At 57.7% G+C, this 15,182-nt stretch overlaps 2 protein-coding genes and 1 non-coding gene across 5 annotated transcripts in view; 2 read left to right on the top strand and 1 right to left on the bottom strand.

The window, feature by feature from the left end:
• TERB2 (telomere repeat binding bouquet formation protein 2) overlaps positions 1 to 13,342 on the bottom strand; it is a 179,362-nt gene extending 166,020 nt beyond the window's left edge. The window contains exons 1-7 of one of the 3 annotated variants that reach the window (XR_009724952.1): positions 13,205 to 13,342; positions 11,442 to 11,523; positions 6,808 to 6,953; positions 5,654 to 5,715; positions 5,086 to 5,174; positions 4,898 to 4,986; positions 4,301 to 4,591 (exon numbers count right to left, since the gene is read on the bottom strand). Coding sequence is in view for 2 of the 3 variants with exons in the window: in XM_061349957.1 (XP_061205941.1) it covers positions 4,446 to 4,591; positions 4,898 to 4,986; positions 5,086 to 5,174; positions 5,654 to 5,715; positions 6,808 to 6,953; positions 11,442 to 11,523; positions 13,205 to 13,268 (678 nt within the window). In the remaining variant the exon portion in view is untranslated. Of the gene's footprint in view, positions 1 to 4,267; positions 4,592 to 4,897; positions 4,987 to 5,085; positions 5,175 to 5,653; positions 5,716 to 6,807; positions 6,954 to 11,441; positions 11,524 to 13,204 lie in introns of those variants that run through there. The other 2 variants (XM_061349958.1, XM_061349957.1) reach the window with 2 other exon arrangements.
• RPS17 (ribosomal protein S17) lies at positions 314 to 3,351 on the top strand. The gene is made up of 5 exons (XM_061349883.1): positions 314 to 429; positions 683 to 834; positions 1,101 to 1,206; positions 2,798 to 2,863; positions 3,227 to 3,351. The coding sequence occupies exons 1-5, from the start codon at positions 427 to 429 to the stop codon at positions 3,305 to 3,307; spliced, it is 408 nt and encodes a 135-aa protein (XP_061205867.1). The 5' UTR covers positions 314 to 426; the 3' UTR covers positions 3,308 to 3,351.
• LOC133210546 (small nucleolar RNA SNORA71) lies at positions 867 to 990 on the top strand. The gene has a single exon (XR_009724960.1). It is a non-coding gene; the product is annotated as a small nucleolar RNA SNORA71 (small nucleolar RNA).
• Positions 13,343 to 15,182: the final 1,840 nt, after the last annotated feature.

The following is a 15,182-nucleotide window of genomic DNA, read 5'->3' as shown; positions in this document are numbered from 1 at the left end:
GTGCAGGGGCACCCTGGCTGTCCTGTGCCCTTGTGGGGAGACAGGACTTGGGGCTCTTTCCTCCTGCTCCCCACCCTTCCATCTACATCTGCCCCAGGGCGCTGTCCCCTCATCCTCTGAGGCTGTGATGCTCGCAGGGGCTCAGCACCCCTCTCGGGCGCTGTGTTCGGAGCTCTGTGTCCTGCACCGCTGTCCATGCGCCTCAGCCGCTCCCCGGAGCCCCTTCCTCGCCTTCCGCCGGCGCTGGCTCCGGGCGCTAGGACCCGGGGGGGGCGCGCACAGACCAGAGCCCCGCCCACCGTCAGCCGAGCCCACTGGAGCCCCGCCCCTCGCAGGGGCCTCCGAGCCGCATGGGGGCGCTGTGAGCTCCCGGCGGCCCCGTGTGCTCCCGTCAGGCTTTGCTCTCTTTCCGCGGCCGCCGCCGACATGGTGAGTGCGGGCTGCGGCCGCCGCCATCCGCAGCCATCCGCAGCCATCCGCAGCCCGGGCCGCTCCGCCCGCGGTTCCGAGCGGCTGCGGGGAGCGGGCCGAGGGGCTGCGGGCTGCGGCGGCGGGCGGAGAGCGGGGATGGGCCCCGGGAGGGAGCGCAGGGCCGGGGCGTTGCTGAGGGGCTGCGGGCCGGGGGGAGCCGCGGGGTTCGGCGGCGCCTGAGCGGTGTTGGCTTACCCCCCCTGCCGCCCAGGGACGCGTCCGGACGAAGACGGTGAAGAAGGCGGCGCGGGTGATCATCGAGAAGTACTACACGCGGCTGGGGAACGACTTTCACACCAACAAGCGCGTGTGTGAGGAGATCGCCATCATCCCCAGCAAGAAGCTGCGCAACAAGATCGCGGGGTGAGGCGGACGGGCGCGCGGGCGGACTCGGCACCTGCATCGAAAGTGACCGCGGCCTCCCCGTGGCCCGGCCATCGATAGTGCAGGGAGAGCAACGGCGGCGGCTCCCCCGTGTCTGCGGGGCCGCGTCCCCGCAGGCCCTGTTGCTGCCGGACACGGCCCTGCCCCTCACTGCCCTCCGCTGGCGGGGAGCGTCGGGGGCGAGCACGGCTCAGCCCTGCCCTGCCCGGGGTTTGGGAACGTGATGTCCCGTGTGTGCCCCACAGGTATGTCACCCACCTCATGAAGCGCATCCAGAGGGGACCCGTCCGGGGCATCTCCATCAAACTGCAGGAGGAGGAGAGGGAGAGGAGGGACAACTACGTCCCCGAGGTGAGGCGCCGGCTGCGGTGGTGTCTCATCAGCCCACCCTGAGGGGTCCCTGTTGTTCTGAAACACAGCTCCGGCCGGGCTGGGCTGAGGAGGGTTGGGGTCAGGAAGGGCCGAGGCAGATCTTGGCCTCGTATCGGGTGCTCCCTCCAGAGCTGCTGCCCGGGCTGGGGAGGGCAGTGACGTTCCTGCGTTGTGACTCTTGTCACTGGTCAGCAGGTGATGGTCAGCAAGCGGTCCTCAGCTTTACTAACTTAATATGAGGAAAAAATCACTTGTGGGGATGTGGGAGGATGTGTCAGGGTGGCTTAAACCTGCTACAGCAGATGTGGTTGCAAAGAGGGGATGGGTGAAACCTGCACTCAGGAGGGTCAGGATCTGCCCATGAGCCCGTTGCTGATGGTGTTGGGAGAGGAGCTCCAAAAGCGTTTCCCTGTTCAATGGGTTCAGTCCCATTGCACCCAAACCCTTCAGCCGTGGCACAGAGCCCCTCTTCCAGCCCTCCCTGATCAGCTTCCAGTGGAGCTGCTGGGTTCTGTGCTGCCCCAAACACTCAGTCCTGTCACCTCAGCGCTCCCAAACTGCCAGTGCTGGGCTCTGCTCATGTGGAAGGCTGTTTTCAGTGAGGGCCTGGGAGGAAGAGGGATGATGGTGGGGTGTCACGGCAGTGTGGTGCTGCCTCCCCCTTGGAGAGCTGCTCCAGGAGCACCCTCCCTGCCTTGCTGGCCAGCGGGAGGCAACACTGCTGAACAAGAGACTGGGGCCTGGTTGACTCCCAGGGGCTATAAACAGTGTGTGGGACAGTCAGCACCTGCACATCCCCTCCCAGCTGCTCCAGCACCCCCGGTTTTAGGTGTCAGCACAGTGCTGAGCTGCCCGGCTGCTGGTGGGGGCCTGGAGATCCAGCTGAGGGCAGGGTTTTACACAGAGACCTTCCAGCTAACTGTGGGGGGCAGGACAGGATGGTGCTGGTGGGAGAGGCCTCCGCTGGCAGGACCCCAGGCAGGGTCCATGCTGTAGCTGGTGATGCAGATGAACCTGTGTTGTTTGTGGTTCCTTAGAGAAACGTTGCTGTGATGCAGCCTTTTGGGGAAGGAAGCACGTGGAGGTGGTTTTGGGGGTGAGAGGGCTGCAGGAGGTTGCTCTGGGATTAAAGAGCAGGAGACCTCAGGTCCTTTGGGTGGGACAGCCGCGATGCTCACTCCCTGTAGCTGTTTGGCACTGTCGGGGTCTGCCTCCAGCCCGACTTCGTGTTGCAGGATGAGTGCAAGTGTCAGCGGTGACCACCGGGACCGGTGCAGTTGTGGAGCTGACCCTGGCCCCGCAGTGTTGGTGTGGAGCCGGCTGGGCCTTGGCCTGCCAAGGAAGAGCTGTAAAAGAGGCTCTTCCCCTGCGCAGGGAGCTCTGCGGCTGGGTGGCCTCTCGGTGTTTTGGAAGGAGAGCTGACTACATGGGGTTCTTACCCATGACAGGCAGCGAGATCTTTGCTGTGGTGGGACAAGGATCAGGGTGGGGGTGTGGGGACACCCCGGTGGCAACAGGGATGTGGCTGTGGGGCCTCATCACACTGCATCTGTGTCTCCTCTGTCCCCAGGTCTCTGCCCTCGACCAGGAAATCATTGAAGTGGACCCAGACACCAAGGAAATGCTGAAGCTCCTGGTGAGTGGTTCCCCTGCCCTGGGACATGCAGGCGAGCAGGCTGTGGGATGGTGGCTTTTCCAGGCCCCTGCCAGCAAGGGTGGGTGTGCTCCTTCCCTTCGCTCCTCCCACAGCACCCAGGGGTGCTGACCCAGCGGCCTCCTCCTCTGCTCTTGCTGGGTGAAGGTGAGCATGGGTGAAAGGACCAGCTTCCCTTCACCTGTGAGCTGATTTCCAGGGTGGTGGTGGTCACCTCCTCTTCTTCTGGGGGCATGAATCCACCCTTTGTGCTCCCACAGCACATTCACACTTTGCGCTCTTGCTGTGGGGTTGGACTCGGATGATGACAGGGCCGTGTCACTGATCCCAGTCCCTGTTTTCCAGGACTTTGGCAGCCTGTCCAACCTGCAGGTGACGCAGCCCACGGTGGGGATGAACTTCAAAACGCCCCGAGGAGCGCTCTGAGTTGGTCCCTGTGTGTCACTTTTCCAATAAACGTGGGAAAACCACCCTGCCCGCTCTCTGGAAGCCTGCGCTCCCCGGGATGTGGAGGGAGGGCTGGCTCCTCAGGATGCAGCGTCTCAAATATGGGTGTCTGGATGAGCAGGACTCAACACCTTTGTGTTTGCCAGCACCTTTCTGGGTTCTTAGCTGTTTGAGGTGCAGTTCTTCTTTTACCGGCTCTCCTGCTCTTGGGGAGAGGACAACCCTGGTGGCTCCTCAAGGGCTCCCCAGAGCTCCTCACCCTCCGTGCCCCAGGGTTTGTCTGTGCTGCCTGGAGCGGACACGATGCCGTGCTGCGCCAGAATTGCTTTTCACAACTCACAAACCATGCTGTGTGCTTTTCAGTGCTTCAATGAAAGGAAAAAGTCTTGTGGGATCTTTGTGTGAGGGGAGTGAGCTGGGCTGAGCAGAGCACTGTGGCCAGGGTGGCAGCTCCCGTGTGGGCCCTGCTGAGGCTTGTGTTGTCCTTCCCTTGGCAAGATGCTCCATCCAGCAATTCGCCAGGGTACAAGAGGCATGGAAGAGTTTGGGGTTTCACACACACACCCCCAAAATCACCACTTTGCGAGGCTCTGCTTTGAGACCTACAGGTCTCTAGCACCAGGACTGTGGGCATGGTGGGTGCAACAAGGCAAGCTCCTGTTGCAGTGAAGGTGTGTTTGCAGCCATGTCTTAACCCCCTCCCCCCCGCGGGGTACATATAAAAAGACAAAAGGGGTTGTGTTTGGGGGGGGAATGCCTGTATTTAAGTTTGCTGTGCAATCTGTCTTAAACAGTTATTTAAAGAGGAGAACCTGTTGCCAGTAACTGAAGCTGGGTACTGACACACCCCGCATGTGGGGCTGCAGGCAGGGTAAGCCAAGCAGGGTCATTGATAAACCCCCCCGCCTGGTGTGGAGTTTGAACTCAGAATTTGCGGTTGGACAGTTCAGAACCACCAGACACAGAACAGACTGACAGGTGAAATAACCATTAATCCACAGGAGGGAGTGAGCAAGGAGGCATCCCTGCAGTTTAACCATGGGAATGACATTCCAAACATAACTGGTACCTCTGGCAGCTCTTACTGGAGTTCTTGACATGAACAGCCACCTGTGACTTAGAGTTTCCTCTTCATTCGGGTCTTCATGTCACCAGAAAGGTTGATCTTTTGTTTAACCCAATACGCCTTGTAGCCCGAGGTGCCGGGAATGAAATCGTGGATCTCCCCAACGTACTTCCTCATGTCCCGAGCAGCGGCGTAGCCTGCAAAGGGAGCTCCATGGAGGAGGTGCTGATGGAGAGGAATTACTGGGAGAGCCGCCCCCCTCCCCAAGGAAATGGGAAGGGAGCGGAGCTACCGGCACCCTCAGCAGTTCTGCTACTGTCAGTACTGGGCACACGGGGTCCCTGCTTCATCCACAACCATTTTCAGGGATATTCCTAGTTTTCAGGGATATTTCTAGTGTGAGGCATCTCTGCCCATGCCAGGGGGTTGGAACTGGATGGTCTTAAGGTCCTTTCCAACCCTAACCAATCTGTGATACTTTTCCCCCCACCACAGAACATTACCTGTCACCATGTTATTTGTTGGGTACTCATGCAGGGCACGGTGTGGACATTCCCCCTCAGGTGCTGTGGGGTCTGTTTCTTCTTCGCTGCTGTATCAAGGGGGGGGAAAAATCTGGTGTGTTCTTTGGGGCCCTCTTGAGATTTGGGGGAGGGAGCCCCAAATCCAACCACCGAGGGCAGGAAAATACCTTTGCGTCGGGTCTAGCATGTGCTCATCCTCTTCCTCCTCCCCGCCTGTTCCCGCTGTCTCAGGTCTGTCCGTCAGATTCCTGTTGCGCTGCGAGCATCGACGCAGGATGGAGTTAAAGCTGTGCTGGGACTCGGGCAGAGCAGCAGCCCCACAGGCCCCCCACAAGGGGGTTAGGACTCGTGATCTCATAATGTAGAATAGTTTTAAAACTAAACACATTTTTGCGTCAAAAGGACTGAGGAGCTGCTCTGAGAGAGAGCGGCAGCACCTCGGAGCTACACGGGGAAGGGAAATGCCACACGAAGGGCTGAGCTCAGACCTCTGCCATCAGCATTCCCAGAAAGATGTGTTGGGCATCTCTGGATGAGGGAGAAAACCCTCCTGCACATCCCACACTCGATCTTGGTGCTGGGATGTCACATTGGGACGGACACACTTGCCGCAGGAAGCACAGGATTTGATCCCGTGTTTGCGCTGAGGGGCTGGGGTGAAAACCAGGCTCCCTGAAGCTCATACACCCACCGGTTTATTCAAGCTACACCTGCAGTAGCAGTTTCTCATCTTACCTGTTCTGCCAGTGACCCGTCCGCCTGCTCCCAGATAAAACAACCAATCTGCCTTCTGATTTCTGCGTGAATGAAAAGATAAATGACGGCGAGAGCATCAGTGAGGCCGGGGAGGTGGCTGCTGCCTGGGCAAGCCCCGGCCTCTCGCAGGCACTGGCAAAGGCACTCAGGAGCCCAGGCAGGAGCTCACTGCACAGCGCCGCAACAGAACAGCTCGCTGGCTGCATGGAGAGCACTGAAGAGTGGTGTCCCTCAGGGAGCCGTACTGGGACCAGTCGGTGACATGGACAGGAAGACTGAGCAACCCCAGCACGTTTGTGATGGCACCAAGCTGTGCAGTGCAGTCAACACGCTGGAGAAAAGGGATGGGACTTGGACAGGGTGGAGAGGTGGGACCATGTGAACCTCATGGAGTTCAGTCAGGCCAAGTGCAAGGTCCTGCCCCTGGCTCAGAGCAATCCCAAACACAAGCACAGGCTGGGAGAGACTGGATGGAGCAGCCTGAGGAGAAGGACTTGGGGGTGTTGGGTAATGAGAAGCACCCCATGACCCAGCTTCAGTGTGTGCTTGAGCCCAGAACCCACCCCCCCATGTGCTGGGCTGCACCCTCAGAGCATGAGCAGCAGCTCTCTGAAGAGGAGACCTTAGAGCAGCTCCAGTGCCTAAAGGGGCCTCAGGAAACCTGGAGAGGGGCTTGGGACAAGGGCCTGTAGGGACAAGCCAAGGGGAATGGCTTGAACCTGCCAGAGGGGAGACTGAGCTGAGCTCTTAGGCAGAAGCTCTTCCCTGTGAGGGTGCTGAGGCGCTGGCACAGGGTGCCCAGAGAAGCTGTGGCTGCCCCATCCCTGGCAGTGCTCAAGGCCAGGTTGGACACAGGGGCTTGGAGTAAGCTGCTCCAGTGGAAGGGGTCCCTGCCTGTGGCAGGGGTTGGAGCTGGATGAGCTTTAAGCTCCCTTCAACCCAAACCAGTCTGGGATTCTGTGATTAATAGACTGAGTGTCCTCTGCCTCTGCGGAGGAACAGTCACTCCCAGCAGAAGGAAATTCCCTCCATCTACAGCAGGAGTAACTGGAGTTCCTGTTTTAACACCACCAGAAGATTGTGCTTATGGGGGAACCCCCAGGGGAGCAAAATCCTGATGTTTCCCCCCCAACCTTCTTGCAGGCAAGCAGGTGGCAGGACAAAGTGGCCCAGAGCCACTGACATCTTCTCTTCTGCACTGCTGTTGGCCCATGCAGAGAGGTAAGAGGAGTGGAACACCGTGGCTCTGCCCTCCAGGTAACTGAGGCTCTCATGTATTCTGGAAGAGAAAAAGACAGCTGGTGTCCAAAGGGAAACCTGGGAGAAGACCCAAAACCACACTCAGAACCCCCAAAAGTTTAAGGGGAACATTGTCATTACAACTGACACAACAGCACCTCATGTTCTGTAAGTTTCTAACTGAGACAACACGATCCTGGCTGCCACCACCTCATGAGAACAGCCTGGAGGAAGGGTACTGGGGAGCAGGTAAAACCATCTTGTATGTGGGACTCCCTGGCACCATTCTGCACTCAACATGAGGCTGGTTCTTTGGGGAGGGGGGAAACGTGGGTTTTCTTTATTCATTCTTGACCCTGCTGCAGTCCCCAAGGAGCAGCAGCCGGCAGCTGTGTGGAGAGGTGAGGGTGAAGGATGCGTAAGCACTCACTGTCCTCCGTAGCACTGAATTAAATACTGTTTGCTGGGTTTAAGGGTATGGACAATGATACACTTTTTTTCCAAGAAATAATCATAGAATCATAGAATGGTTTGGGTTGGAAAGGACGTTAAGATCATCAAGTTCCAACCCCCTGCCATGGGCAGGGACACCTCACACTAAACTATGGCACCCAAAGCTCTGTCCAACCTGGCCTTGAACACTGGCAGGGATGGAGCATTTGCAACCTCCCTGGGCAACCCATTCCAGTGCCTCACCACCCTAACAGGAAAGAACTTCTTGCGTATACCCAATCTAAACTTCCCCTGTTTAAGTTTTAACCCATTACCCCTTGTCCTCTCACTACAGTCCCTAGTGAAGAGTCCCTCTCCAGCATTCTTATAGCCCCTTTCAGATACTGGAAGGCTGCTATGAGGTCTCCACGCAGCCTTCTCTTCTCCAGGCTGAACAGCCCCAACTTTCTCAGCCGATCTTCATATGGGAGGTGCTCCAGTCCCTGATCATCCTCGTGGCCTCCTCCGGACTTGTTCCAACAGATCCATGTCCTTTTTATGCTGAGGACACCAGAACTGCACACAATACTCCAGGTGAGGTCTCACGAGAGCAGAGTAGAGGGGCAGGATCACCTCCTTCGACCTGCTGGTCACGCTCCTTTTGATGCAGCCCAGGATACGGTTGGCTTCTGGGCTGCAAGCGCACACTGAAGCCGGCTCATGTTCATTTTCTCATCGACCAGCACCCCCAAGTCCTTCTCCTTGGGCTGCTCTGAATCTCTTCTCTGCCCAGCCTGTAGCTGTGTCTGGGATTGCTCCGACCCAGGTGTAGGACCTTGCACTTGGCATGGTTAAACTTCATGAGGTTGGCATCAGCCCACCTCACAAGCGTGTCAAGGTCCCTCTGGATGGCATTCCTTCCCTCCAGCGGATCAACCGAACCACACAGCTTGGTGTCATCGGCAAACTTGCTGAGGGCGCACTCAATCCCACTGTCCATGTCAGCGACTAAGATGTTGAACAAGACCGGTCCCAACACCGATCCCTGAGGGACACCACTCGTTACTGGTCTCCAGCTGGACATTGAGCCATTGACCACAACTCTTTGTGTGCGGCCATCCAGCCAGTTCTTTATCCACCGAGTGGTCCATTCATCAAATTGATGTCTCTCCAATTTAGAGACAAGGATGTCGTGTGGGACAGTGTTGAACGCTTTGCACAAGTCCAGGTAGATGACATCAACTGCTCTACCCCTGTCCATCAGTTCTGTAGCCCCATCATAGAAGGCCACCAAATTGGTCAGGCAGGATTTCCCCTTAGTGAAGCCATGCTGGCTGTCACCAAGCACCTTGTTGTTTTTCATGTGCCTTAGCATGCCTTCCAGGAGAATCTGCTCCAAGATGTTGCCAGGCACAGAGGTGAGACTGACTGGTCTGTAATTCCCTGGGTCATCCATTTTCCCCTTCTTGAAAATAGGGGTTGTATTTCCCTTTTTCCAGTTGTCAGGAACTTCACCTGACTGCCATGATTTTTCAAATACGATGGCCAGCGGCTTAGCAACTTCATTTGCCAGCTCCTTCAGGACCCGCAGATGGATTTCATCAGGACCCATGGACTTGTGTACATTCAGGTTTTTAAGATGGTCTCAAACTAGATCCTCTCCTACAGTGGGCCCAAGGTCTTCATTCTCACAGTCCCTGCGTCTGCCTTCCAAGACTTGGGTGGTGCGGTCAGAGTCTTTGCCAGTGAAGACCGAGGCAAAGAAGCCACTGAGACCCTCAGCCTTCTCCAAATCTGGGGTAGCCAGATCTCCTAGGGCCCATGTTGTCCCTAGTCTGTCTTTTATTCGCAATGTTACTATAGAATCCCTTCCTGTTATCTTTCAAATCCCTAGCCAGGTTTAATTCTAACTGTGCCTCAGCTTTCCTAATCTGGTCCCTAGCTTCCCGGACAACATCCCTGTACTCTTCCCAGGCCGCCTGTCCTTGCTTCCACCTTTTATAAGCCTCTTTTTTCCCTCTAAATTTCCTCAGCAGCTCCTTATCCATGCAAGGTCTCCTGGCCCTCCTGCTGCACTTCCTTCTAGTTGGGATGCAACACTCCTGAGCTTGGAGCAGGTGATCCTTGAAGACCAACCAAGAGTCTTGGCCCCCCCTGCCCTCTAGGGCTATATCCCATGGAACCGTACTAAGCAGGCTCCTGAAGAGGCCAAAGTCTGCTCTCTTGAAGCCCAGGGCAGTGAGCTTGCTGCACGCTCTTCTCACTGTCCTGAGGATCTCAAATTCAACCATCTCACGGTCGCTGCATCCAAGGCTGCCCTGGAGCATCACATTTCCAACCCTAACCCTGTTGGTGAGCAGGAGGTCAAGCATGGCACCTCTCCTTGTCGGCTCCTCTATTACTTGCAGAAGGAAGTTGTCTTCCACACAATCGAGGAACCTCCTGGATTGCTTGTGCTGGGCTGTACCATCATTCCAACAGATGTCAGGGTGGCTGAAGTCCCCCCCATGAGAACGAGGGCCTGTGAGCGTGAGGCTGCTCCTATTTGTCTGTAGAGTGCTTCATCCAGATTCCTCTTGATCAGGCGGTCTGTAGCAGATCCCCACAGTAATGTCTCACATCGCTGTTCTCCCTTTAACCCTGACCCACAAACTCTCTGTTAACTGCTCACCTGTCCCCAGACAGTTCCATACTCTCCAGCCTATCCCTAACATAAAGAGCAACTCCTCTTCCCCACCTGCCAGGCCTGTCTTTTCTAAAGAGCCTGTAACCTTCCATTCCAACACTCCAGTCATAGGAGCCATCCCACCATGTTTCTGTGATGCCTATAAATACATTGAATATATATATATATATAATATATATGTAATTATATGTAAATTCTTGTGGTTGAACAACCCAGTCCAGCAAGATGTTGTGCCAGAAGAAAGGTCTTTGCTCGGGGTTTCTTGTGATTCCCTTTCTGCAGCTGGAATGGTTGGCTGAGGATTACAGAAATCTAAGACGGGTTTAAGCAATTTAAAGCAGTTAAAGGAAGCTGCTTTGTCCAGCCTAGCGAAGTCTGCTGCAGAGAACTGCAAGAAAACATTGCAGCTCCCTTCCACATAAATATATTTACATGATATTCAATATATATAAAGATTCATCAGGGACAGTAGTGATAGGACAAGAAGTGATGGGTTCAAACTGAAACAGGGGAAGTTCAGGTTGGAGATAAGGAAGAAGTTATTCCCTGTGAGGGTGCTGAGGCGCTGGCACAGGGTGCCCAGAGAAGCTGTGGCTGCCCCATCCCTGGCAGTGCTCAAGGCCAGGTTGGACACAGGGGCTTGGAGCAAGCTGCTCCAGTGGAAGGGATCCCTGCCCATGGCAGGGGTTGGAGCTGGAGGAGCTTTAAGGTCCCTTCAACCCAAACCAGTCTGGGATTGTGATTCACCAGCTGGAGGAAGACCCTGAGAAGCCTTTCCTTGTACTTGTGCAAATGTTCTTGAGCTCTCTCATTCTTTTATATTAAGCAGATCATCCATTTTCCCTCCACGTTTACCTCCATGCTTTGCTTTCAGAGTCAACTCTGACACTTTTCAGCTTCCTTCCTTGGGGATGGTGTCACCTCTGTTTTAGACCCCAGCTTTTCCAGTAGATGAACTCAAAGGTAGTGACAAAACCAGCACCATCAGCTTAATTCACTCGGCATCAAGCCAGCCTGACACGTGGATGGGTTTTGCTGTTGTTTTGGGGTTTCTGTGGCTCCAGTTTAGTATGGGGGTGAGTTTTCAGACCCTGTTAAGCAGCAGAACCCTGCTGATCCGTACCAGGTGCTTTAAAATCACCACCCTGGCTTTTACAGGATCACAGAATATGTGTTAAAGGATCAAGGAATCATACAATCAATGAGGCTGGAAAGGGTCTTTAGGATCATCAAGTCCAACCTGCCAAGGCCACCACTAAACCAAGGATGTCACCATCCATTAAACCCATTGAACCTGGAGTATCCACCTCCATTGACCTGCTCCACATGGACATCGCATGCAGAGGGTCCATGGGGCCGCAGGCAGGTCCTGAGCTGGCACAGGGGTGACAGGGGGGGCACGCAGCTCACCTGCGGGTGTCCGGGTGCGCGGCGTCGCTGCTGAACAGGTACTCAGCATCCTGCCAGCGGGTGTACTCCCCACCACCGGCCGCTGCGGAGGGGAGCACAGAGCAGGGCACTGGGCAGGGGAGCACAGAGCAAGGCACTGGGCAGGGGAGCACAGAGCAGGGGCTGGGCAGGGGAGCACAGAGCAGGGCACTGGGCAGGGGAGCACAGAGCTGGGCACTGGGCAGGGGAGCACAGAGCTGGGCACTGGGCAGGGGAGCACAGAGCAGGGCACTGGGCAGGGGAGCACAGAGCAGGGCACTGGGCAGGGGAGCACAGAGCAGGCGCTGGGCAGGGGAGCACAGAGCAGGCGCTGGGCAGGGGAGCACAGAGCAGAGCACTGGGCAGGGGAGCACAGAGCAGAGCACTGGGCAGGGGAGCACAGAGCAGGGCACTGGGCAGGGGAGCACAGAGCAGGGCGCTGGGCAGGGGAGCACAGAGCAGGGCACTGGGCAGGGGAGCACAGAGCAGGGCGCTGGGCAGGGAGCACAGAGCAGGGCGCTGGGCAGGGGAGCACAGAGCAGGGGCTGGGCAGGGGAGCACAGAGCAGGGCGCTGGGCAGGGGAGCACAGAGCAGGCGCTGGGCAGGGGAGCACAGAGCAGGGCACTGGGCAGGGGAGCACAGAGCAGGGCGCTGGGCAGGGGAGCACAGAGCAGGGCGCTGGGCAGGGGAGCACAGAGCAGGGCACTGGGCAGGGGAGCACAGAGCAGGGCGCTGGGCAGGGGAGCACAGAGCAGGGCACTGGGCAGGGGAGCACAGAGCAGGGCGCTGGGCAGGGGAGCACAGAGCAGGGCACTGGGCAGGGGAGCACAGAGCAGGCGCTGGGCAGGGGAGCACAGAGCAGGGCGCTGGGCAGGGGAGCACAGAGCAGGGCGCTGGGCAGGGGAGCACAGAGCTGGGCACTGGGCAGGGGAGCACAGAGCAGGGCGCTGGGCAGGGGAGCACAGAGCTGGGCACTGGGCAGGGGAGCACAGAGCAGGGCGCTGGGCAGGGGAGCACAGAGCAGGCGCTGGGCAGGGGAGCACAGAGCAGGGCACTGGGCAGGGGAGCACAGAGCTGGGCACTGGGCAGGGGAGCACAGAGCAGGGCACTGGGCACCCAGCACGGCCCAGCTCTGCTGGCACAGGCTGGGGATTGCAGAACTGGGCCCGCAGTGTGATGTTTGCTCCCCCCCCCATGGCTCTGGGTGTCCCACTGCTCCACTGAGGACTCTTCTGGGCTTTTCCTCACTATGGAGGCACTGTGGTCTGAGGGGTGCAGGGGCTGTGCCCCATAGTTCTGCCCACTGAGGGGTGCAGGGGCTGTGCCCCATTGCTCTGCCCCACTGAGGGGTGACAGGGCTGTGATGAGGGGTGCAGGGGCTGTGCTCCATTGCTCTGCCCACTGAGGGGTGCAGGGGCTGTGCCCCATTGCTCTGCCCCACTGAGGGGTGACAGGGCTGTGATGAGGGGTGCAGGGGCTGTGCCGCACTGCTCTGCCCGGTGAGGGGGCTGTGATGAGGGGTGCAGGGGCTGTGCCCCACTGCTCTGCCCACTGAGGGGTGCAGGGGCTGTGCCCCATTGCTCTGCCCCACTGAGGGGTGACAGGGCTGTGATGAGGGGTGCAGGGGCTGTGCCCCATTGCTCTGCCCCACTGAGGGGTGACAGGGCTGTGATGAGGGGTGCAGGGGCTGTGCCCCATTGCTCTGCCCCACCAAGGCTGTGTCAGCTCCCCCCCGGGCCCTCACCCCACAGCTCCCGCTGGCCGGGGCTGACGCTCTGCGAGAACCAAGCGCTGCGGCCCCGGAACATGGCGGCGGCGGACGGAGCCCTGAGGGGCGGGGACGAGAACCCGCGGGACGGGCGCGGAAGGAAGCCCCCGGTGCGGCCCCCCCGGTGCCGGTCAGCGGGAAGTGGAGCCCTGCGGGTTCTGACTCTTCCTGCGGGCTCCCCGTGCGCCGTCGGTGATCCAGCTGCAACCCCTGCACGGGCAGGGACCCCTTCCACTGGAGCAGCTTGCTCCAAGCCCCTGTGTCCAACCTGACCTTGAACACTGCCAGGGATGGGGCAGCCACAGCTTCTCTGGGCACCCTGTGCCAGCGCCTCAGCACCCTCACAGGGAAGAGCTTCTGCCTAAGAGCTCAGCTCAGTCTCCCCTCGGGCAGGTTCAAGCCATTCCCCTTGGCCTGTCCCTACAGGCCCTTGTCCCAAGCCCCTCTCCAGGTTTCCTGCAGCCCCTTTAGGCACTGGAGCTGCTCTAAGGTCTCCCCTTCAGGAGCCTTCTCTTCTCCAGGCTGCCCCAGCCCAGCTCTCTCAGCCTGGCTCCAGAGCAGAGCTGCTCCAGCCCTCGCAGCATCTCCATGGCCTCCTCTGGCCTCGCTCCAACAGCTCCAGGTCCCTCTTGTGCTGCGGCCCCAGAGCTGGATCAGGGCTGCAGGGGGGGGTCTCCCCAGAGCACAGCAGAGGGGCAGGATCCCCTCCCTGAGCTGCTGCTCACACTCTGGGGTGCAGCCCATGCCCTCTGTATGCAAAGGGAGGCAGTGAGGCGTCTCCCTGCCCAGACCCATGTCCTGCCTTGCCGCCAGAGCTGCCCTCCAAGACCCCATCCCCTCAGCCCCGTGCTGCAGTGGCAGGGGCCGCTGTGCTGAGCAGTTCAGCACCTCCAGACCTGGTGTCCCTGAGGGCTCACGGCTGGGCACCGCCACGCTCTGGGCCCCTCCATGTTCGTATTTTCCACACCCAGGAGGTTCGCTCACGCACACACAAGCAAAGCTGAGCTGTGGGGGTTGGAATGTATCGAAACTGTCAGAGACCATGGGAAGGAGGAACTACAGCAGGCAATGGAGAGTGACCAGCCCCTGACTGGTACTTGGAAGATGTCAGAACTGGCAAGGAACAAGGACGTCAGAACTGGAAGGGTGTTGGTAAGGAAATCAGGTAGACCTTTCACCTGATGTAACCACACGGCAAACGCAGGTGTGCTTGGCTAATTGCTTGGAAGCATATAAATATCGTGTAATCTTCACAATAAAGGATCCAGCTTGCACTCTGCCTCTGGGTCCGTGCCTGCGTCCTCACACTGAGTGTGCCCTAGGAGGCCCTGGGTGTCGGCAGAGCTGAGCACAGAGCCCCTGCTCTTTGGTTCCTGCCTGATACAGGGAAATAAAGGGTTAACATTGTGCCTGCTTGCTTAAGGAGTCGCTGTGCTTGGTGAAGCAGAACCGTAGGAGTCAAAGTTGCTAGAATGGTGAAGAAGAATTGTAGGAGTTACAGCTGCCAGGCAGAATTGCAGCAGGTAAGATTCATAGCTTAATATTTAAGACATTCTTGTTCAAATAGTATCTTTAGAAAGAAAAGGAACAAAAGACAGCCAAAGTAACAAAATTTACAACCTTGACAAGTTTCTGCTTTAAGATACATAAACCCGGCTTGTACCGACCCTGAGGTTTGGACAGGAGCTGAAACCCCATTGCGTCTGCGTGAAAGCAAGAGGTTACTCACGGTGATGAAGAGGAACGACAGGCCTTCATCCTCACGACCCCCTAATGACCACCACCAGGAGGCACTGTGCGGGAGCATCAATGGGACCAATGCTGGAAAACTAATTCTAATCCTAGACCGGAATAGGTTTTGCATATGTATTAGGTGTGAAGCAATCTCTTGTTTAGGTAATCATTATATGGAATATAAAGGAACTGAGTGGCAAAGGGGGGTGTGCATGCTTTT

Source organism: Neopsephotus bourkii, unplaced genomic scaffold (genome assembly GCF_033783945.1).
Source record: "Neopsephotus bourkii isolate Nb327-2 ecotype Australia unplaced genomic scaffold, CSIRO-AGI_Nbou_v1 NB_463, whole genome shotgun sequence".
NCBI classification, from domain to species: Eukaryota; Metazoa; Chordata; class Aves; order Psittaciformes; family Psittacidae; genus Neopsephotus; species Neopsephotus bourkii.
The sequence above is the reverse complement of the archived record's forward strand: the minus strand, read 5'-3'. Positions and strand labels throughout refer to the sequence as shown.

Coding starts and splice junctions, on each gene's coding strand:
- RPS17 (XM_061349883.1), top strand. Junction 835..1,100: donor CTGCGCAACAAGATCGCGGG/GTGAGGCGGACG, acceptor TGTGCCCCACAG/GTATGTCACCCACCTCATGA. Junction 1,207..2,797: donor GGGACAACTACGTCCCCGAG/GTGAGGCGCCGG, acceptor CTCTGTCCCCAG/GTCTCTGCCCTCGACCAGGA.